Source organism: Phragmites australis, chromosome 4, assembly GCF_958298935.1.
Source record: "Phragmites australis chromosome 4, lpPhrAust1.1, whole genome shotgun sequence".
In the NCBI taxonomy this organism is placed as follows: domain Eukaryota; kingdom Viridiplantae; phylum Streptophyta; class Magnoliopsida; order Poales; family Poaceae; genus Phragmites; species Phragmites australis.
This window is the reverse complement of record NC_084924.1, coordinates 38,155,606-38,179,800: the sequence shown is the minus strand read 5'-3', so window position 1 is coordinate 38,179,800 and position 24,195 is coordinate 38,155,606. Positions and strand designations below refer to the sequence as shown.

At 45.3% G+C, this 24,195-nt stretch overlaps 2 protein-coding genes across 4 annotated transcripts; both read right to left on the bottom strand.

Moving 5' to 3' along the window:
• Positions 1–705: 705 nt before the first annotated feature.
• LOC133916385 (uncharacterized) lies at positions 706–4,920 on the bottom strand. 3 transcript variants are annotated; one of them, XM_062360031.1, is made up of 2 exons: positions 4,061–4,919; positions 706–1,285 (listed from the first exon to the last, which is right to left on the bottom strand). In XM_062360031.1, exons 1-2 carry the CDS (start codon positions 4,813–4,815, stop codon positions 1,282–1,284), a joined length of 759 nt encoding a protein of 252 aa, XP_062216015.1. In that variant the 5' UTR covers positions 4,816–4,919; the 3' UTR covers positions 706–1,281. The 3 variants fall into 3 exon arrangements, with proteins under 3 accessions (XP_062216015.1, XP_062216013.1, XP_062216014.1); XM_062360029.1 differs by lacking the exon at positions 706–1,285 and adding an exon at positions 3,731–3,794 and having other exon boundaries at positions 4,061–4,920; XM_062360030.1 differs by lacking the exon at positions 706–1,285 and having other exon boundaries at positions 3,814–4,918.
• A 2,740-nt stretch (positions 4,921–7,660) lies between these two features.
• LOC133914381 (zinc finger protein ZAT12-like) lies at positions 7,661–8,582 on the bottom strand. Its single transcript, XM_062357498.1, has one exon. The coding sequence runs from the start codon at positions 8,439–8,441 to the stop codon at positions 7,881–7,883; it is 561 nt and encodes a 186-aa protein (XP_062213482.1). The 5' UTR covers positions 8,442–8,582; the 3' UTR covers positions 7,661–7,880.
• Positions 8,583–24,195: the final 15,613 nt, after the last annotated feature.

Below are 24,195 nucleotides of genomic sequence, written 5' to 3'. Positions count from 1 at the left end.
GCCAGAGAAGTGCCTAGCGAGGAAGGGTAGTTTAGCCTTACAGGAGCAAATTTTATAGAATCATGTGTAGAAAGTCTTTCGTGAGATTTTATTTATATTATTTATTTCGTGATTCAATAGTTAAACTGAAAAGTAGAAAAAGTGAACACGTATTATAAAAAAAAGATCTTTCATAAGATAGAGTTGGCTCACTTTTTCGGGCAAGGAAATCCTTGCTGGCACGAGCGAGATTCAATGCCAAATCTAGCAGTATACCAAACTGCTATTGTTGCCGGTCGGCGTGAGGCTGTAGATCCGAACATGCATTTAATCACGTTATAATGTTAAACTACAAAAAAAAAAAAATGCTATATCCTTTTCTTTTGCCCTCCGGAGGAAAAAAGAGAGAGAATATTTCGTGCTTGCTAGGCGAGAAAAACAATCGTCTTACTACTATCAGCCAGAAATTCACGTCAGCTATGAGCAAATACTGGTCTAAAAAAAATCTATGAGCAAATACCGACGAGATCCTTTCCATAGATTTTCTGTTTCAACAGCCGCGTATCGCTCAAAGCAGATGAGATCGTCCAATATAGATTTCACATTCTTGTACAGAATCTCAATTTAGCATTTCCGGAGTGTGAGATTGTCAAGCATAGATTTTTTTTTCTGGTAAAGATTGTCAATCCATCATTTCCAGTGCACAGTGCCGTGTGCAAAGACATCAGGCTGTTCTGAACAAATACCAGCTGAAAGATCCTTGGCGACATGTAAGCTCAAGAAATAGATGAAAAGAGCCATAAGAGAAAAAAAAATGCCTGCCATTTCAACACCCAGGTACTGAACACAGCAAAAATAGGCTACTGGAATAAAAGGGCTCTAGCCCTCCAATACGGCAAGAAGTTTGTTTCATATGACCATCACGTTCTGATTTACTAGATGCTTCGTGTGGCCAGCAGCTTGTCTTCAGCTCTGCACTATATACTCCATCCGTTTACAAATACTTGATAACTTTGACTTTTACTATTTACACTTCAACTAACTATAATTTTTTTAAATATTTAGTTGATTGATATAACATAAATATCACTTGATATGCTATCAAAAGTGCTTTCATAACATCATACACTTATAAATGTTTGCTCATGTATTTGTGAAAAAACGATGGTCAAACTTTAAATAGTAAAGTCAACGTTGTCAATTATCTGTAAACGGAGGGAGTAGAATAAGTAGTAGCAGTTGCTGCTGATGAGTCTCAGAAGTCAGAACCTGCCTCTTCTTGCAGTTGCACTGTTGCAGCCTTTACCTGTAGACCAGGAAGCAACTGTTTAACAAAGTCATGGGACTGGTAGTACAAGCTAAAAAATGCAAGGGCAACTCTGACTATGTTTGCGGTCATCACAAAGGCCGATTCATTCCAGGACAAAACAAATGCTGTTGCAGCCTCGATTCTTTTTTTGAACAAGCAATGAGGTTGAGCTTGCAAGTGATCAAATAGAAGCTACATGACAGAGGATGCATGTCCCTACACTTACTAGAATCACTTTTGTATCAACCACTTCAGAACCTAATGAAAAGCTCTATTTTATGCACATAAGGTGTAAGCAGAAAAGAGCAAATGAAGTTGATGACATGATTCGAATCATGGATCTGCCCAGAAAGCTTACATTTTGATGCATACTGCTAGAAGAATCAAGAATCATCTATGTGACAGGTAAAGCCATAATCAATTCAACTAGAAAAATATGGAACACTGGGTCATGTTCTGATGAAACAGGGACTTCATATTACCTTCCACCAGCCCACCACACGCTTATGGAAGCAGACTAAAGACCAAGGGTTCAAGGCCAACAAAGTAGGAAGAAAACTGAATGCAAGTCTCGGCCTTCCCATTGCAGATAATTTCACTGAACTACAACTGCTTAGATAATGCAAGCAGCCAAGCAATGATTAAGTAGCAGAACATCTGTATACTTACCTGTTTACTAGGTGGCACAGGAAAACAAACAAACACTAAGAGGTAGATCAAAGCTTAAAGCGACACAGAATAGAAGACAACCAAGCTCAGTAGCAAGGATATAGCGTACAAGCTAATTCATTTAATCTCACATGGAAAGTTGAAAATGCAGCCCAGTGTGCCCAAGCCTCACAAGTAAAAATATAAATACAAGGCCAAAAGTCATGATGATTCCGCTAAACAGCTGCACCAAGAAAAATGGCTCAAAATTGAACTCTCATTTAGCTGGTCAGTCATTTGTGCGTTCCTAAACAAATTGTAAAGTTGGCATCTATTTAAAGGAAATCACCAAACTTATTTCAAAAGAAACCTTAAATCAACACATCTAAACATAGATGAAATGACTAAAAACAACTTAAGCAACAAGATAGCAAACACAGTTCTGGAAGATATAATAAGATAACAAACTAAATCTAGAAAAAATGTTATAGATGATATATAAGATAAGGTATTTCATTTGTAAAGCTCTTGGTTTTCATTGTAATACGCTGTTCTTAAGAAAATATTAAACTCTACGCAAGGAGATCCTTGCTCGAGACTCTTAGTGAGTGAACAGACTGAACGCGAAAATGATATGGCGGTTCAGATGTCTCAGTTAAGGATAGACTAAACATTTTATGATCCACAATGATTACCAGAAATACGAGTCCCTTAGTAATCAGCATAGACTTACAAGCACTTCATTAAAGAAGTGGTAGAAAAATAGAGTCTTGCTGAATCCTTTGCTGGAGTTTGATGGCATGTCAAAAAGCAATTTTCTTTAGCATGCTAGTATTCAAATTATAATCTGTCATTTGGGAAACTTAACACTAACAGCATAGCATGTTAGATACTAGATACTGATACCATGTAAGAGTAAGATGCCTCTCTGAAAGATTTTAACAAACATTGTGAACTTTATCAAATACACTTTGATTGGAATTTTTGTCAAACCATTCACTGGAATGCAAACACTACAGCAACTATACTTAATAAAACACACTTCAGTCCATTCATATATGTATATAGTAAGCCCTCTGAAAACATATGGATATAACTATGAGTAGCTCCTGAACATCTATGGAGAAAAAAAAAACAGTTTTATACTTAACCCAGTGAATAAGAATTATAGTGGTTATCAAAGTTGCATAAAGGGGTGCATATATCATGTGGCCCTTTTGACAGCAACTTTTGAAAAATGTTCTGGAAAACCTATAGAGCTACAAGAATAGGGCCTCGTTCACCTTTCCACAACAAAATTATTGATCAAATACACAAGTCTGAGACGGCCTGCACAATTCATTCAGAGTATCAGACTATACATCCCAATACTTTTGTGGTCTTGACTCGTGAGCCTTAAAGTTTAGAGGTTTATATGGTCAATCAACACTGACAACTCTGATAAGTTCATCCTAGTTTCATTGACAGAAAAGAAAAAAAGATAATCCAGCTAATGAAATGCAACCAATCCATGGTTTAATGTTTTAAAAGAATACTGTGGAAATCACCTGTGCAATTACATGCAGTTGGTTCATCCAGAGGCTGAATAGGTGCAGCAATAAGCATTGAGAAATACTTCTAGCCCATGTCCATGTAATGTTTTAAAGGTTCGCAGTAGCGTTGATCACAGAACAGGGAGTTTAGTTTCAAGCACATGGAAGGTAGACAAGTAAACAATGTTTCATCTAATGTGATGTTTAGTATGTTTGCCTTTTTCTTTACAGATAAATGATACCTCCAAGGAAAAGCAATTTAAACGTGTCACTTACCTTAGGCATAATTGGGGGAGGTACTAAACCACAAACTGCATGAAGTTGTACTGAAAAAAAAAATCAGAAAGCACCTAACGAGAGATACTTGATCCAAACATCATATAGTGTATTGAACAAACAATCCACCTCAAAACCCGGTGGGTACACTGTATGTATCATAACAGAAGCAAAGTATGATTTCTCATCAGAACACAAGAGACTGCTTAAACATCCATTGGCGAGAAAAAAACTCATCAAATCTTTAATTGCTTCAGTCACTCGGATTGATGCATTGCTTCCACCAAGCTCATTGCAAACTCTAGAAAGCCATTACCTTGCAGGCGCGGCAGGGGAATTGACAACGTTCCTGCGCACTACTCTGGGCCCTCCGCTACTGCCATTCTCCTTGGAGCGACTGCCATTGCCACCGTCGTCGGCACCCACGACCAAATCCCGCAGCCCCATGCTCAGGTCCTTCTCCCTCTTCTCCTTCTCCTTCTTCTTAGCCCTGGCGGTGGCGGCGGCGAGCGGCTCGAAGTGGTTGCCGTAGATGTACTCGGCGGAGTACCCATCCTCGTCATCGAAGAGCATGACGTGGCCGTGCCACTCCCACACACGGTACTCCCCGCCGGCCTCGTCGTGGAAGCCGACGCAGAGGTGGTGGTCGCCGACGGCCACGGACTGGCCCGAGTTGGGCTTGAGCTTCTCCTCGGCCTCCCCGGCGAGCACCATCCGCACGATCTCCTTCTCCAGCTTCGCCTCCTCCCTCGCCAGCATCCGCCGCCGCCTCGCCTCCCCAGAGCCCTCCCCACCGGAGAGCCCACTGTCATCGTCCTCCTCCTCCTCCTCGTCATCGGACGCCCCGGCGGCGGCGGAGAGCGCGGCGAACTCGTTGAGGAGGAAGTCGTCGAGGTCCTGGGTGAGGAAAGAGTTGGTGTCGAGGAAGGGCGGGCGGAGCTGGACGCGACTCATAAGGTTCTGAAGGAAGAGAGCATCCACCGGCGAAGCGGAGGTGGCGCGGCCCTTGCCCGCCGAGGCGGCGCCGGCGGCTGAGGAGGGGCGCGGGGCAGGCGGCGGCGGCGAGGCCATCGGCGGCGTGGTAGGGTTTTGAGTTTGGGGGTGTGCGCTTGCGTTGGGCGGGCTCGTGTGGCTCGGCCGGTAGATGGATGGACCGTGGACGGATGATGTGGATGCCGACGATGGCCGATGGGACAGGCGAGGAGATATTTTCCTTTGGAGCGTTTGAACACGGGCTTCCTCTTGTGTGGATTGGGCTTGAAGCTCTTTGGCACCCCTTCCCCTGCCCATCGCTTTCTATGGACCAGTGGACGGCAACAACACACCCCTTCTCCGGCCCAACAAAGCCCACGAAGGCCCAAGTACTCCCCACAGCTCGGCCCATGTTGACTAGGGCCTACCGGATTTTTTTATTTTTTATATTTCTTAAATCGGAAAATTACAGGAAAAGAGGTTCAGTTTGAAAATCATACATATAGACTGCTGTTACACGTTGGAAGTACGACCAGGACCTATGTTTAAAAATAAAAAATGATAAGTTTCATTGCTCTTAAAATTCAAAACATTATCGACATAGTCATGAATTTTTTAAAAATATTTGATGATGTAGAGGATACTATGATCTAGCTTTCAAATTTTTTTACACAAAATATGATCTATATTATGAGAAATAAAAAGACAAATTTATGCTATTTTTGTTTCTCGTTGTACAAGTAATTATTTGAATTGAAATTTTTTAAAGAGCTAGATTATAGTATAATTTACACCATACTTTTTTTTCAGAATTTTTATGATTGGTTTGATAGTGTTTTGTATTTTGAGAGTTGGAATGCTATATTTTTATTTTTTTTAACATGTGTTGAAAAGTGACAATTTTATTTTTTAAAATATATGATTTTTCAAAATGAACAGCTATTTTTACAATTTTTCGATTTTTCAAACTTACTAGTCACCTTGCCGTCGCGTGTCGCCACTACTCAGCACACACTGACCGTCTCCCACGACGTCGGCTGGCTTCTTTGACAAGCCCCACCTCATAGCCAAATTGCTACATGTACAGAAAAAGGAATTGTTCCAACCAACAAGAACAAACACTGCTGGAAATTGGAATTTTCCTGTACACCAGGTTTTTTTTTTTTTACGGGCGCGACAAAGGCTCACAGGGAAATGCGAATTACCTTGTTGGTTCGGGTAACTCATAGGGAAATACGAATTATCTTGTCGGTTTCTCTAGAACACAAAGAAAAATATAAATTACCTAGGACGTGAGGAACTCTAGTAAAATTAACTCACAGCGTAATGGACAGTCATTTCCTTGTGTGTGCCTACAATTTCCTTATGGATTTCTTGCCCATAGGATAATTGTGCACCACTTGCCGTGCAAACATTTACGTGGGCACACTATTTTCTATTAGTTCCGCGCCAATTTTTTATTTCATGCCACATGGCATAATTACCTTTACGAGCACATGAAATTTGCTGTTGTGCCTAAAAACAAGAAATCCCCAGTCTCCTCTCCAAAACATTCACCCGCACAACACCCTTCCCGTGGCTGTCTCTGCAAAAATATTCTATAAATGAATGTTTCTTGATATATATAACCTTATTCTTGTCACTGTGGATGCAGGTAGTGCACTGAATAAGTGATGGCAAAGGACAGTTGCTGGCATGGTTGATGACATGATCGAAATAGGTGGTAATTACTGCAATAATGCATTAGATGTTGACTTGTGTTGCAGACAACCAATTGATTAACATGAATTATTTGTTTGGCCTTTTGATTTGCAATTTAATGTTGCATCTAAGGACTTCAAACATAAGGAGAAAGATTGAAAGCTACCGTGGTCCATAAACATAGTCCTAGAAGATATTGGTATCTTCGATTGTCCTCCCAATTCAAGGTAAAGCTCTTCCTTTTTTTAATATTTATGAATGCGCTCTAGCTGATTGAGATATATATAGTTGAGACGTTGTGGTTGACTTTCTCTTTTGTTTTGTGTTGTGGAATCAAGTGATTCAAATGGTGCATATAGTATTTCGTGAAGCTTGGCTTTTTGTTTGAGTGAAATGTATTGTAGCCAACAATGGGATAACTTAATAATTGTATTTTCATCTTTAAACCATAGAGATAGTTTACATGTCACTCAAAGTTTGTGTGCTTCTTCCACGTGGAATCAAAAGCTATGAGCATTTTCGTAATAGTTGCATAGACTAGATCAACTATTGTGATTCAGGGTCTCTTTCTTGTTCTGTGGACTAGACCAACCAATCGAGACTTAACCATCTATCAATTGAGCTTCCTCCGTATCTACAATATTTTAGATTGTGTTCTTTTTACGTTATTGCTTATGTTCTCAATTTGCATACATGGCTAAGTGTAGAATGATTAATATAATGTGATAATTGTTGATGAATTATCGAGTCTCATCGGCATGTTTATATAGAGTATATGACTTGAATCGCAAGATAACTTTAAAGATAAGATTGAATCATATTAGACAGATTACACTCAATCATAATCAAATCACATCATACCATAATAGTCAAATATACTCTAACAATAAGCTAGCCTTATTGGTAAGGTTAACTATGTTCGCGTATAGGTGAGAACCAACAGAGCTATGATTAATGATTGTTGGGATCAAATTATTTTTTATTAGAAGTTAGATTGTGAATGTTAAGTCTCCACAAATTAACTTATCTTATTACCTTTTAGGAGATGGAGCCAAACTCTCATCACTACTGTTAAGCCTATTGGATAAGCTGCCAAGCTCAGGAGTGTCACCAATAAAACAGAACTACATGCGGGGAAAACAAAACAAGAGATTCAACCCGATCAGAAAAATCTGAAAAATAATGAGAGGAAAAAGAGATGTATATGTTGAACAATTGAAATATATGAAAAAATATGCTACAATTGCCACAGAAAAGTCTAACCATATTGTATATATGGATTTCCTTATATATATAGAGCCCCTGGAACATTAGAAGTATCCTTATACATTTCTGAGGATTAAAAAAAAACATGTATGCTGGAATTTCTAATGGTTCGAGGGTTGACTTTTGGGGTAGTTGAATGTAAACAGTACAATCCAAAAATGGTGTATTGAAAAGATCAATCAATCTCTTCCACGTTCTTAACGTAAGAAGTCAACTACTGCCATGGGGAATTCGACGGCGAGCCCCGGCTCCTCCTCCAGCGCCGGCACGGTGTTCAGGTCCAGCACCAGCTCGGCCGGGGGAGCCGCCTTCTTGCCGTCGTCTTTCGGCCCGAGCCCGAGCCCGAGCCCGCTGCTAAGGCTGAGACCAAGCCCGAGGCCGGGGCCATCCGCCTGATCGGCGGCGCGGTGGCGGCGCATGTGCCCGCCGAGCGCCTGCCCGATGGCGAACTCGAGCCCGCAGATGGAGCAGCCGTGCACCTTGGGCTTGGGCGGCTCGGCCGGGGCGCCGTCGCCGTCCGCGAGGCGGGGCTTCTTGTGGCTGGCCTTGTGCCCGCCGAGCGCCTGGAAGGACGGGAACTGCCGGTTGCAGATCTTGCACTCGAACACCCTCTCCGGTGCCGAGGCCGCGTCCGTCGACACCGCGCCGCCGCCGTGGTGGTGGCCGTAGAAGAGCAGCAGGAAGCGCGCGGCGTCGGTACCGTCGGGCAGCCAGACCATCTCCTCGGCCTGCTGCCGGGACCTCTTGCCGTACGCCATTGGTTCACCAAGAATTAACAAACAACAGATCAAGCTAGCAAAAAGAAGAACTTGGCAGAAGGAGAGACACGAGAATGAGTCCGACTATATTGGGAGTTTCCTGGAAGCGTTTGAATTGAAGGGGAGATCAAAGCTGAGGAAGCTGCCTATTTTATAGGCTTACAGCTAGCTGCCTAGCTAGGCCGAGAAGTCTACATCCCCAAATTGAAACATTTTTAATCTCTTGACTAGTCGAAAATAGTTGAATATGTATGTCAGATTTGCCGTTGCCTTTGCTTCGCTATCTTCAGTTGGTTGGTTTTTGGTTATGTCGTCGTGGTGACGGCATGCATGCACGGCGGGACAAATGAGCCGAGCTGCTGCGGGTTGCGCGCGCCGTCGCGCGGCGAAGCCCTTTTTGGTTGCATTGCCAAATGCCGTTCGAGGAACTTGTCCTATCTGGGCCGTGTCCCATCCCATTCGGATTACTTTGACGTTACCTGGCTTTCGGTGCGAGATATCAGCTTGCCCGTTCGTCTTGTTCCATCGTCGTCCCATGTCATGCACTTGTCACATTGTGACACGATCGAGAGTAACCCTGTTATTAACCGCATCAAGCTAGACCAGTTGCCAGTAAGTAGGAGCCCTGTTCAGTCTTTAGGCGTTGAAATTAAGGGTCTGATAAGTCTCCCTAACAATGGACTCTCAAGGCAAAAGTCTGTATTGATTCTACACAAATTAAACCCCGGTCCAAGCTGCTGTTTGCAACTTCGATAATTACACATGCATGTCCGCGAGAAGTTTCATGTTCCATTTTTTTTCTCTTTCTTTTCCCAACCAAAGTACAGTTCTTACACAACGTGGTATGCATATGTGGCGCAGCTGGTGCAGCATGAACTCATGATGTGTGTACACCAGATCGATCAAGGAGGAAGGAAGCAAAATCCCTCCGCATCACATAAGGCACGCAAGAAAAACCTCATCAACTTCGCTTCCAAATGGAACAAGAAGGTCAGACTATATATAATTGGCTCCTACATACGTCTCGCACTCCATTATTTCTGTTGTTAAAAGCAAGAAAGAAATTAAGAGAGTGTACATCTCGGCCGTTGACATTTCTTGCAAGAATACTAGTATAATGCTGCATCAAGAGGTCAAAGCATACATAATAATACCTGTAAATTAAGCACATAACTGCGCGGTGCTTATGCGTTCCACGCATACATGCATGTATGTATACTCGGCACGAGATATAATAATAAAGGAAGTAGACTTAAGATTTGGTGCTTGGACTGCAACAGCATCCGGAGCAGCCACCATGAACTCGTAGATTCAGACGACTTCTGCAGCACTACTGCTGTAAGATGGCGTGTGGACAGCGACAACAGCGGCACAGATTATAGAAGAGAAGCGTGAGTAGGCACGCACTGACGCTGTTCTAACAGATAATTCCGTATGCCAAGGTCAAGTTGCTGAAGGCAGTTGGGACGACTAGAGGGATATCTAAATGGCCCTTGTGTCTGACTATTTTCTTTTCCAGAAAAAAAATGCATCTCAAAATTAAGCACTCCTATGTTGGTTTCAAAAGAAAAGAAAAACACTTCTATGGATGTTTCGATGCCTAGTGCAGTGCATTATACTCCTTCTATTTCTTTTTATAGAGCGTATTAGGATTTAAGAAAGTTTTTTAAAATATACTTTGACTATTAATTTCTCTTACAATACATTATTAATTGCTACGAAACTAATATCTTATTAAAAAATGTGTGAAGTATGAATCTATTAATATATCTTTTGTACAATAAATATGTGCATAATTTGACTAATTGTTGATAAAAATTTCTGAAGTTTAACTTTTTTAATCCTAATACGTCCTATATATATTTTGAAACGGAACGAGTACTAGTCAAGAAAAGGATGTTTGTGAATGATGCGTGGAGAGCCCGCCCGCCCGGTTGCGGGAGAAGGCATGTACAATGTGATCGTATTTTTCAGCAGATGGTGATAAAAATTGATGTATTAACTGAATTATCAGCCAATTTTGTAGTCTGGCCAGAGTAAAATCGAAACAAGTATGCGGTCAGGAGGTCGAGGATGGGCCCCATGCGGCAATGAGGTGCACAATGGCCACGGCGTTGCGTGTAGAGATGAGGAAGGTATGTACCTTGCCGCATGAGTGCAAAGTAGCTTACACCGGTCCAGATTGGCTTCTGGTTCTATTGACTTCCCTCACGGAATGAAAACTAAGACGTTAATGGTATTATGGAGGGCGTGGCATTTGAGGAATGATGCTATACATGATAAAGGAAGAGCCACAATCGCGGATTCGATGTCTTCCTGATAAACTACTGCAGTGAACTGTTACCTGTTCAACAACAGGAGGACGGAAAAGGAAAAGCACCAATGTTTACTGAGGACCAGAGAGACAAGAAGAAGAGCTTTGTAATGATTCAGAATACGAGGAAGGATGGGCCGAGATAAATGTGGATGGGGCCTTCCGGCTTACTACGGGTGAATCGGCGATTGGAGTGGTGGCTAGTGATTGTCGAGGAATTGTCCTTTACTCCGCATATGATGTTATCCTGCCAGGGCGTGAGGCGGTGGAGATCGAGGCGATATCTTGTCTGGAAGGAACTAAGGTAGCGGCTGAATTGATTCATATGCCGATCATTCTAGAGTCGGACAGTGCAACGATTATTCAAGCGTTGCAGAAAGGGAAAGGGCTTCGTGCATCCTAGTCTCCAATCATAGATGAAGCAGGTAGCATCGTAAAGACGTCTTCAACAGGTGCAGTGGCACCATATAAAGAGAGTTTGTAATAGGATAGCTCATGTTTTATCTCAGATGGGAATAAGTTCGGACCAATGTGCAGTATGACATCTTTAAGCGCCCCCTACCATTGCCAAACTCATCGATGAGGAATGTATTCCCCTATTTTGATAATCAACGAAGGTCTCTTTAAAAAAATCGAAATAAGTAGGACCCATGTGAATAGAGATATCGGAGCATTTTCCAATATGAAGCAACATACAGGGGGTGTTTAGATTCTGTTCCTTGGAACTGTTCTTTCTGTTGCCGTGTCTGCAGTCAGCACACATGCACTGAACCCAGCGCTTTGGCCGCAGCCCTGAGCTTGTCATGCTGCGATCACACACACCGTACACACGCACGCTCCATTAGTTCTCCTTCAACAACGCAAGCTACTCAATCGCAGCATGGAGTAGCCTTCATCATTCTGATTACATTGGATGCTCTTTCTCAATCGCACTCATCACACGAAGATTTCCGGGTTCTTTACTTCTCTTACGTCGTCTAATTTAGACTAGAATATCTCGCGATGCAGTTATCAGAGGGGTTTAATAAGCTTACAGAGCTCAGCTTCTTGTTTCCGCGGCGGCATGGAATGGAACATGAGGCGGCTAATGGTGGATTCATGGCGACAGCCAGTGGCGGAGCTTAAACTCGTCCAACTTATGCAGCCCATGCTAACTCTATTTTAGAGTTACTTCTATTATGATCTATTAATATCATTCAAATATATATTTTGAATTTAAGTATAGAAAATATCAATGCACTGCTCTTTGGTGGTTATAAATTGTACCATATGTTAGTATTATCATTTATCACTTGAATATTTTTTAATTTACTTTGTTCTTTGGCCCCTCTTTAAATTTTGGTACTTTGCTGTCTCTCTCTAGCTATTTTCCTTAATCGCAGCATATAAAGTGGATCCTTACGTGTTTAACTTATTATTAGGAGTCCATTGTGCTCATTACTGCTTCGTAGCAGTCACAAGTACAGCTTACCATGCGCCTTCTGTGAAAAAAAAGACTCGTATTGAGGCCAACAGAGACGGTCGTGATCAGGCATGTAAGTTTTGTGTTTTCTAGTTCATTAGGTTGATTTAAAATTAAAAAATAACCTAACAATTTACTCTCACTCAATTAAGTTAAGAATAACTACTTCATCTCTATTTGTGATCCAATCCACCCTCGGCCTGACAAATCCTTTCTAACTCCTGTATCATGTATGCGTCCCTGAAAGATCTACTACTGGATTGCACGTCTGCACAGCTGGAGAGATATTTCTTTTCGTTTTTTTTTTGTCCCAGGAGGTGAACCAGTTCGCTGCCCTAGCTATCCCGTTGACCTTTCATTAACCGATCGATGTGCCGATGCTCCTGGCCGTTCTACCATTTCCAATCATCATTCTGCATTGTTCAGGCATAGTCAGAACCAAATGAAACAGTAGTATATTTTTGGTTCAGTTTCAGGTGCCAAAGTCTCACATGCATTCGCGGTATCCAGGGAGGAGCAGGAGACAGTTGACCTCCACTCAAATTGCACTGCATGACTACTTCTTTTTCCTAAGTCAGGCCAGCTTGCTAACTGCTAAGCTCAATCTGAAGCCAACTTACATGCTCACCCGATTCGCCGAATATTCTTAAGATTTGACTTTTTGGGCGGCATTTTTCATGACGCAAAGCAACGTGCACTATAAAAATCTTCAATATTCTCCTTCGGTTAGCCTTGAGGAACTCACTATGTCGTTGACCTTCTAGACTGCAATATTGAAACAACTGATCTAGCCGCGTAAACAACTGCTGCTCCCCAAGTCAACATTGTTCCCTTCCCAACTGCAATATTGCCTGATTCTTTTTTTTTTAATGCGAGCGACATCAACTCCAAGTGTCGATCGCTAGCTTCATTCGGTTGGACCTAGCACGGCAGCAATAAGCTAAGCGGCATTATTCAGAACCAACGTGCTGCACAAAAGTCAACGGTGTTTGTTTGAGTTCAAACCACAGCCTGGAGATTAATATCAGGTTTTTTTTCCTCCATGGACAGCGACTGAAGTGGTAGGTTTCAAAGAACGCTAGACGCTAGGCGGGCGGTGAACCTTTGCCTAGTGCCTTGTCTGCTTAGGTGTGCTTAGGCGTGGTGTACAATAGCATGTCAGATGTCAATTTCAGTAAACCTGAAGCCCAAGAAGATGGTGCATCTAAGGTCAAAATAGCATAAATAAATCGGCCAAAATAGTAGATTGTAAAATTAATTGAAGAGTAGCAGTTTCAAGTGTATAACACATTAATACCATAATAAATAATTAAACAACAGCTCACGTGGTCTGTTCTTCATTCATCTTGGTTTGCTGTCTTGCACTCTTGTTGTCCTTGCATACATTCAGTCTAACAGAGATGATAAATAAAAGTGAACAAGAACAATAAGAGCAAAGAAAAAAAAGATACAGGGATTAGGAACTCATCTCACAGCCATAGCAGCTCCAAGCCTCTAATCAGCAAGTCAGCAACACTACAGAGCAGCTTGTAAACAACATTACTACACAAAGATAGCACTTATAGACACAAATAGGGCAACACATAAAGACATTGCTTGGCATAACATAATTAGTTCAGTAGTTCACAAATCACAATGAAATTCTTAATTCTAGAATCCTAGCTCAAGGACTGTGCGAACAAGTCACAAAAGGAACAATCCACTCATATAAGAGAGATAAGACATAACAAAAGACAAATGTCATCACTCCAGGCTTCCAGCCTCCTCAATACTCATTCCTATTGTCCTCAAAAGGAATCTCATCATTATCTTCATCATACTCCTCTTCTTCAGACTCGATTTCCTCTTCTTCATAAAGCTCTCTCATTCTTGCACTCCTATCCTACATAGCTCAAGTTGTTCATTGGCTCCCATTGCTTCTTCAATAACACGCCATGATATCGTCATATTCGACATCTCTTCCTCATCCTCATCCCTATAGACAACCACTACACGATCATCTCCTCCCTCAGACAGAAAGCCTTGATCTTTAGAAGTTTCAGTAGATAGGAGGACGTCTATGATCTTCTTTTCCTTGATCTTTTGTTTCTTGGCCATCATTCTGGAATTGAATTGTATGAAGACTAGAGAGTTGAGACGGTCCGTAGTTAGCCTATTTCTTCTCTTGGTATGTATCTACAAATTAAACATGAGAACATTAAAACATGAGATTGACTAACTGAGACTTGAGAGTATTGATTATTGAATATTGAGATTTGAGATTAGAGACTAACTGATTCAAAAGTGCTCCAATTTCTTTCACAGCTGGAAGAGCTTGATGTTAATGAGAGGATTCTCATAGCCATCCTTTATAAAGCTGGTGTTTTAGTTCCATAGAGTTTTATGAGGAACCATCTAAATAATATTCTAATTAATCATTAAATTGATCATTTATATAATCATAACCTCAACAATTAACCAGAATATCATCCCGGTAGTTCCAACACGTGTTTTGTGCCCAAGATCGGAACACATGCCTTACCAACATTTAACATCACAATACAACTTAATAAAGAGCGAGTAATTAAGCATTTACGAATTCTCGTAATTTACGGCAAAAGAGCTAGGAGGATACTACTAATCAACCCCCAGACAAAAAGAAACTATGCAACGGAAGCTAGAGCTATAAACAACAAAATAAGGATAGAACCATATGCCCTTAGGCTCAATCACAAAAGCACGATCTCCGAGTAGTTACCTACTCATGCCCACCACCCACATTGGCAGACGTAAAGTAGCTAAAGACTAACTCCTCCACGCTGGTAGCGCCTAAAAGAGCAACGTGAGTACAAAGGTAATCGCAAGACTTAATCTATAATGGGTACTTATAGATAACCCAACTCCAAGGATTATGCATTTGGATGTTAGCAATAAAGTTGCCACATGGTTAAGTAGATTCATACTCGAAAGCAGTTTGATATAAACATGTGAGCAACTATACTATACTAAAAGTAACATTCTACCATGTAACCAACATCATGAACGTGCAAGTAATTGGAACCATATTAGCATAACTGAACATAACCACCTCAACCAAACCAATCCACAATCGTGACTCTACGACTGATGCGAATGGATAAAAGCATGCTCATGATCGAGAGTGCTATAATTCGAATTGATTTTACACCCTGCAAGGGATACTCCTTTACCCATACGTCTGGGGTCCATCCTCTTGACCTCCGAGATAACCTTTCTCATACCCGGAACTACCTACTCGTACATACTCCTATGGCATCGGGGTTACCACGAGCATGTCCCGGACACCTCCGGCTCCTCGCCACATTGCTTCTCCTCATTCTTTTTCATACGTGTCATAGGGCCGCAAGGCGAGCGTTAGCACGGTGTATGGTACTAGGCTTACCTTATCATTAGATCAGCATAAGTTAAGTACGGAAAATACTAGAGCCAATGGCACCGACGGACGGTGCTTAACCGATGCAAGCGGTCTATGGCATTCGAATTCCTTTCCTGACCTACCCCTAGCACTGCCCACTTCTCGCCTCATCCCCACACTCAAACATATCGGCATCATAGTCACATCCTTTGTGAATAAGTAAGTAAGTCCTAAGCTCGTGAACGGGGATCGAGCCACCGCTCAACTTCTACCTAAAGATTTAAAACAAAACAATTTAAAACATAGAAGCAATATGATCAAGAAGTACACTTGCCATTTACCTAATGTTGCTCGGTGTTGTCAAAACCTTGGTCTTGAAATCCCTCGAATGGATCTAAAGTGTTATCGACTAATTGCGAATTCTATCGATAAACAAAATCAAAATCGAATAAACACCAAAGAGAAAGAAAAAGAAAAGGAACTCTAATGCATTTACATGGCTTCTACCAAAACTCAGCATGCAATGCACAATAAATAATAACCTATATTGATCGATTGTTTATGAAAATAGGTTTTAAACTTATTCTACTGGCGAAGCTATTCAATAATATTAGAAAATTTTAAAAAGTTGCAAATTCTAAAAATCAGGGGGTTAAAAAGGCCATAGGCCTCGATCACGTTGAGCTAAAATCCTCTGGTACCTCGAAGTCCATAGGCCTTGGTCGCATCGAGACAATCCTTCACTACCTTAAAGGCCATAGGCTTTGATCACGTCGAGAAAATACTCCACCACCTCGAAGGCCATAAGCCTCGGTTGCGTTGAGCTAGAATCCTCTGCCACATCGAAGGACATAGGCCTCGGTAGCATCGAGCTGGACTCATTTGATCACGTTGAGTCGTAGCTTCCAGGGCCATTGGACTCGGACCAAGAGGACTCACGATGCAATCAATAGCGTGCTACTTCGTCGCTCTAGTTACATCGGAGGATCCCTATAGTCGCACCCTTCGGCCGCCAACGGCAGCAGAATGTGAGGGGGTTGGGACAGGGAAAGCCTTCAAAGCGTAGGTATGAAAAGAATGAAAAGGCGATAAGGAAAACTAAGTTAATGCATCACAATCTTAATTGTGTATAATAAAAGTGCAAAAACTGCACTTGGCAATGTGCCTTACAATCAATCTAGTTCTAACAAACGAGCTAGGCCATGACGCTTCCCAAAGTACGACAACGTGCGGAGGGTTGTCTCTGCCCTCCGGAGCCACCAACCTCACAGCTGGATCGGTACACAGGGCGACATCGCGCATACTCTTGACGCAAGAACCTCTTGCTGAATATGGAGTCTCCTCCAGCCCAAGAAGATGAGGCTTCCACCTGGAAGGGGTAGGAGTCGAAGGTCGAGAAATCCAAGTCCCTTAATGATGATGAGGCCTCTGTGGTCTCCACATCCTCCTTCTTGATCCGGGCCATGATATCCTCTAGGATGTTTGATGGAACCGTTCTGTTGAGGTCCCGTAGGAGAGCAAAACGCCAAGAGTCACGTGGGCCAGCGTCCTAAAAAACCCTCCACCATTCGTCTATCTCTATGGAATTTGGGCTAGCCTCCGAAGAAGAAGCGGAAGGGTCCTTTGGCTCCTCCCTAAATAAGATGTCGGTGGCCACCTCTGGGTCCATGCATCCTTACGAATCACACTACCACATAACAAGTCATCCATGTCGGTTCAAAATCTCCATCAGTGGCGGTTCTTGAACCAGCACTGATTACTCGGCATTTATAGTCACGGTTCTGGAACCGGCATAGCAAGTGATATCAATGCCTATTCTTAACTAAATCGGGCACCAGATTCCAAAAATTGATGTTTCGAAGCCAAAAAAAATTGATTTTTTTTGCAACTAACCAGCGATCAAGGCCTGAGATACCCCACATGCATAAGCTGTCATCGCGTTTTTTCACGCATGTTCATTCTATTGAATTCAAAGCCGTGACCTCCTCCCTTGCGCGTACATTTCTTACCATCTCAACTATCTCTCATTGCTGATAGCACTACGAGATATTTTCCTTTTGACTCCTCATGTTGAAAGTTTGTCATGATTATTTTGGCATCTAAATTACTTTAAATGAAAAAGTTGTCAACTACAAAGTTATAGATCTCATTGAAAGCTATAATTTTTATATAAAGTTTATCTCCATTCGACACCGTATGAAAAAGTTATGAATTTCGAAAAATCGGTTGTCATCAACTATCAGTGGCGTTTCGTGATACGAACCGGCACTGATAGTCCATTCATTATCAGTGCTGGTTGTGGTATGAACTAACACTGATAGTGACTTTTTAGTGCCAGTTCTTAGTGCCTCAGCCATTGTTCGCGTGCGGGAGTTTAACAACTGGCACTGATACGTCTTCAATAGCGATTTTTGCATAACCGACATTGATAGGGCACTACTTATGACATGTTGTGTAGTAGTGTCATGAGGTAGGACGAAGCGCTGCTGCCACAGGAGAGGTAGCACAGGCCCGGGCAATTGGGACACGTTGGTCCCCCCTCTAGAAGTAGCAGCTCGAACACTCGGGGAGATTCCTCTTGCTTCAGGTCGCCAAAGCTGTATGCGCAAATCCTTCTCAAGGGTCAGCCGTATGGCATGCATATCTGTCGGTGAATCAGGAACCAGGGGTCCCCGAATCCTGAGGCCAGGCCAGCAATCCGCCAGGTGGTGCCCTCAAACAGAGGTCAGCTCTGCGAGGTAAAAAAGACTAAGTCCCAGGAGAGGACGCTCGGGGCCACAATCAGTGGTCCCCGAGTACCCGGGTTCCCCGATGATCTGCGAAGACTAAGTGACCGGGAAGAAAGTACTCGGGAGGTAAATAACGACCCCCGAGCACCCAAGTCCCCCGACAACCAGGAGAGCCAAGTACTGGGAGAGGTGTGCCCGGGGCCACGAGCAGTGGCCTCCCGGGCACCCGAGTGCCCCGAGGACCCAACAAAGGAAGTTCCGGGAGAGAGTGCTCGGGGCTGCGAGCAGCGGCCCCCGAGCACTCAGTTCCCCGAGGATCCGTACAGTCAAGACCGGGAGAGAGTGCTCGGGCCGTGAATAGTGGCCCCCGAGCACTCGGTTCCCCGAAGGCCAAGAAAGGGCGTTCTTGGGAGAGAGTGCTCGGGGAGGTGAACAGTGACCCCCGAGCACTCGGTTCCCCGACGACCCAGGAAACCCCTCCGTCAGTGGCCCCCACAGGGGTCTAGCGATGAGGCGTCAGCCGGTGAAAGGCCCGAGGCCGCATTTAAGAGCGCGCATGGCCTGTCACCTCCAACTGCTCCCGCCACACTCGGTGTCAGTTCCTGCCATATTCTGGCAGAAGGGCGTGGGAACATTAAATGCACGGGTCCCATCCCGCGCTATCCGGTGCCCGAGGCCCGAGGCGTTCCGTCTACCGCGCTGCTGTGGCAGGCGAACAAGACGGGGCGAGCACGCCGGGCTGCTCTGCGGCTGCCCGGTGGGCCCTCTCCACGGCGCCCGTTGCCCGCGCCATCATGACGACTGATGACCAGGCGCGGGGCGTGTTTTCAACCCCCGTCACTTCGCGCAGAGGCTATGATGACGCCCTTTTCATTTATGGTGCCTTGGAACTCGTGCCCTCCTATTCGGGGTACGTTACTGCCGGCGGGTATTTAAAGCGGCCGGCAGCGCGGACAAAGACAAGTCTTGAAAAAGCTCGGCAAGCTCGGCAAGGTTGAAGAAGTTAATGAGGTAGAGAAGATCGAGAAGTCCAAGGACACCCAAAGCCAACAGGCACACACATATCGAAGAACACCTTCGTACGAGCATAGAAACCGAAGAACAAGGAGCCCCAGGCTCTAGGATAGACAGACATTCTTGTAACTAGCACATTTCTGAGAGACATTCTCAGGACATTTATAGCATCCACACAGGAGTAGGGTGTTACGCCTCCGTGCGGCCCGAACCTGTCTAAACCCCCAGTGCATTTACTTCATTCCGCACTAGATCATTCCACCCCACCAGCCATCGCATTTACATCCATTTATTTCTCCGGCAAACATATTCAGAATCATCCCCCCGGCCGAATCTCTAAAAAGGGGTCCCTCAGGATCCCTGCGACAGGAGTTAACCCACCGACAATATCCTAGCACAACACATAAATAAATGGATAAAGCACAAATGAGACATAGCTCCACAAAAGTTAGCGAGCAATGTCAAAATACATGAAGCAGGAGAGCCGGGTAAACACGCAAGGTCTCCCCCCCCCCCCCCCCCCGCAGGAAAAGGAGGTAAACACAAATAAAGTCTACTCAGAGCTACATCTCCGAAGGCTGATCCTGCGGAGCATCACCAGTACGGGAGGTTGTTCCTGCAGGGTGGCATTCGAATGAGGAGGCATCCCTGGCAAAGATCCGTCTGGTTGTGACAGAGGTCCACATGAGGAAGCATCTGAACACGGGCTTGGCCTCTCACAAGGGTGTCCGAGCTGGGAGCCCCTCGGATGCTTGACTTCACATGATCTGCTATAAAACACAGAGTCACAGGTCGACCATGCTTTTCCCATAACCCCCCCATTGGAAGCCGTCCAAGGGTATGCATATCTCGGTCGGAGGTGTCTTGGGTCGAATGTCCTCAGACACAAAGTCCAGAACCGACTGCTCCATTGCTTCAAACTAGTTGTGCCCAACGCAGTGCATCAGCGCCAGCTGAAACACCAAGGCCACTTAGATGCTAGAGCTAGCATAGGCCTCAACAGCATTGGTCGTAACCCCCGCTACAGTCTGAAACCAGCAGAGCGTCGGGCTCAAGATTTTCAGGCTAGAGGACAGTGGTGGGCCCTTGGCCTCGAGGCCTCCTAGAGCCTTTTCGATGGAGTGGACTGCCTCCATCGCGCACACTGTTAGCCCTTAGCGCTTCGTGTATAGTGCCTCCTCCACTACCTGGGCTTCCTCCCGCTCTTGCTAGGCTACGTCTAGCACGATCCAGGTCTTGGGCTTCGCCTTCTACAGCAATGCGGCCCGTGATGGCCTGATCGATCGATGCCTCGGCAACTCGGTGGACTTCGGTAACCTCCCAAGCCATGCTCTCTGCACGCCCCCGGGGCATCGTCTCTTCTCCATAGCCTTCGCTCGCTTCTTGGCCTCCTCTAGGGTGCATCGGAGCCCTGTTGCTTCCTCCTAAGCCATGCCTTGCCTAGGGGTAATAGCTGCAGAGCACTATAGAGGGGAGAGATGAGGTTAGCAGCCAAAAGTCCGGAACCAGAAAAGCTTCATCTAAGAACATACCTACCAGGCCATAGCCTCCAGACGTGACACCACCTCCTTTGAAGGCCTCCGGGCCACAGATAGCTCGATCTCCACGCTCCTAAGGAGAGATGAAGCTGAAGCAAAGGCACTTGATGCCTCCGGGCATAGTGCAAAGTCATCGGGGATTAGAGCAAAGCTCAAACCCTACTCTAAGAAGGCAGAGGTGGAAGATGTGAAGGGTCCGACTGCCCCGCCTCCAACCCCGAGGGCCAAGTCATGGCCGAGAGAAACACTCCAAGGCGATGAAGCCGATGCCTCTGAAGTGGTTGCCTCAGGTACCTCCACTGGGGTCGTCGGATCCTTAGGCAGAGACAGAACCTCCAGGGCAGAAGCTAAGAACGGAACCACTTCAACGGCCCTTGTCAACAGAAAAACACAAAAGTAAGGATCCATAGGCGCAAATGCGGTGGGGTAAAATGGGAAGTAATGCCACACCCTTACCGATGCTTATGGCAGTGACAGGGTCTGTGAAATCCTCGTCGTCGAAGGGGTTTGCAATCCCCCATGCAAAATAGTCGTCGAGGGAGGCTTCGCATCCCCTCCGCTTTGGCCATGGCTGGCTGGGTCCAAGAGGATCAAAGCCTTCCCAGGATCACCACCTCTAGCTCGCGACTAATCCGTGTCCACGTCGATCATAGCCTCGGCGCCCTCGGCAAGCCTCCGACGCTTCATCCCATCTGACCCCACCTTGGAGGACCCTACCACCGAGCTAGTGCACAAGGCTGTGGGGTCAGAGGGGGTGAATCTGGAGCATGTCCACATGGATCGTGTGGGTCATGGCACCTGAAGCCCCGCACCCTCGCTTTCTGGTGGCACGAGGTTTCATGAGGTCTGGCCACACCGGAGCTACCATTCCGAGGCAAGAGCAGACATGGTTGTGTCACTCCTAGTTCCCAACTAGCTCCATACGTTGGTCTCACTCCACAATGGAAGGATGTTCGAGGAACTTGTCCATGATCTCGATTGCTTTGTCCAGCGTAAGGCAATTCTTTAAAAGTAAAAGACGTCTCATGTATGTGGGTTAGATGCTAGACAAGGGGGAGGACTCACTAGAATTGACAGTGTGCCCGGAGTACGCGTTTGGCTTGCCTTCCTCACCTCACTCGAAGGCATGGTCCCAATCCTCCAGAAGGGGCCGGATGCGAAGCATCGTGAACTCCTCCATGAGATCACACATGCTCATCCTCTGCGCCACCCTCGATGCAAGCTGAGTGCTGGGTATGTCCACCACTAGGGTCCAGGCATAATGGATATCCTGACAGGTGAAACGAAGGGGGGAGTCGAAGCCTACATCGTAGTAGAACCACCCCTTCAGCCACCCTGTGTACCATCAGTTGTTGATGTCCTTCGTCGGGAATGCGTCCTGGTACTCTTGTTGAATATGGAAGTTCACGCTACTGAAGTTGAGGGCCTTCATCTCTCCTCCCTCGGTTTGCAGCTCGCTTCATGGATGGCGGCAAAAAGCTTCACTCACCCCTCACAGCCCTATGCCCGCATGGCTCCTTCAAAGATGGCCAAGCAGGCAATAGCATTGGCCAAGAGTTAGGGGAGCTCCACATAGAAGTGCCTAAGCACCCCTTCGAGGAGCAGCACGGCCGGAAAGCCGAGGCCCGTGTCGAAGAAGACTTCAAAAACCATGATCTCGTGGCCTCACAGTGCCGAGACCATCTGCCCTCATGAAACGTGAGCGACAGATCTATAAGAGATCTTCCCCTCCTTGACCCAGTCAAGCTTAGCCTCAGTAATGGTAGATGCTCTCAGCACGCTGGTTTGCAGGGGATACTTCTTATTAGCGCGGCGGAGCACCACGCTCGACGAAGGCCCGAGTAGAGGCGGTGGAGTCTCTACTATCACTGTTTTCGTCAGTGTGCGCACATCTACAACCCCACCAGTTGCCTGCGTGCCCATGCCAACAGTGGCGGAGACCAATTCCGCATGATGAGGCAGCGGTTGATGCTACTAACGTGGCCGCATGGTCCCCGGATGTTGCGAACCATGGGAGTCCCTATGTGTCGATGAGGAGTGATCATCGATGGTGGATGCTGGAAGTGTTGAGGTCGGTGGTGTTCGCGCAAGAGCAAAGCATAGGAGAACAAGAATGCTAGATAAAGTCACCGCTCGGCCGAGACCCCTACTTTATAAGCTAGAGGAGGAGTTGCTGCCACCTCAGGGCATGTGCGCATGCCTCGTCCCTTCACCCATGATCATGGGGGAAGCAGAACCGCTCTCCATAACGCTCCAACACCAAGATGCCACATGTACCACTACCGCCTGGCAAGACATGACTGCACCGCTAATCGCAGGTCGCATTTAATGCTCTCTCTCTCGTAGATGATGTTAGGCATTCGGCTCAACTGTTGGATCGGCACTTAAAACAACTCAATGCAACCGAAGGACCGTTGTCCCCCAAATAACAAAGAGAAGGATCGTCCGAGGTCCTGCTCCGAAGACCGCATGGCCAATGGCTCTGTTGGCCACCTTCGCGAGGGGCTACTGTTAGGGGGTCACCATGGAGCACCCCTAATGCCCTAGACTCCGTCACTCTAAGTTCAAAGGCCACCAGGTTTCGAAACCCCTCCGGGAGCCCTGGGCTCTGATTCTCCACGAAGCCCCAAGCCTCCAGAGACCGCGGATCCTTGGAGGTTGTGAACCTCTAGAGCCTTAAGGGAGTGATTGGCCCTTCGGAAGGACCAACGAGAAATGGGCCCACCGGCCACATGGTACTTGACACGAAGTGATCGGCATTTAATGCCGATGTGGTCGGTGGCTGCCCTGACACATTGGATAGGACCGGTGTTGTAGCTGACGACCGATCTAACCCTATGGCCACTTGCCGTAATAGTCACGGCCCCTTGTCGTATCAATATTTTATGAGGCTAGCCCTGGATCCTAGCTGTATAGTGACGACTTATATCTCTATCAATAAGGAGCATGCATGTACACTTTACACCCTGGATGACACTATAAATACAGCCCCCGACCACCATGCTAGAGGAAGAGATTTTTTCTGATCACTCTAGGTGTTGCCTTCCTCTCCACTTGGTCTCTAAGCTTGAGCCACTCTTGTAGGTTGACTCTCACCGCATTCTGTTCAGAAAAAGGCTTTTTCTTCCGCCAACAATAATACATGCAAAGTCATATAGTATAGGCAGCACACTGCAGATCGGGGCATTGGCCATTGCAATTTGCAAGCAATATATTACATGAAGATCAATATAGTGTAAGGCATCACACTGCAGATCGAGGCATGAAGCAGCATCCAAGTAGCAATCCAGAGGTAGACAATATTGTATACTATATAAAAGAAGC

Excerpts from the sequence above, each read along its gene's own strand:
- LOC133914381 (XM_062357498.1), bottom strand. The coding sequence starts at position 8,441 with ATGGCGTACGGCAAGAGGTCCCGGCAGCAGGCCGAGGAGATGGTCTGG.
- LOC133916385 (XM_062360029.1), bottom strand. The coding sequence starts at position 4,815 with ATGGCCTCGCCGCCGCCGCCTGCCCCGCGCCCCTCCTCAGCCGCCGGC. Across the intron at positions 3,795-4,060 it reads TCCCCTGCCGCGCCTGCAAG|TACAACTTCATGCAGTTTGT; the intron begins GTAATGGCTTTC and ends TTTTTTTTTCAG.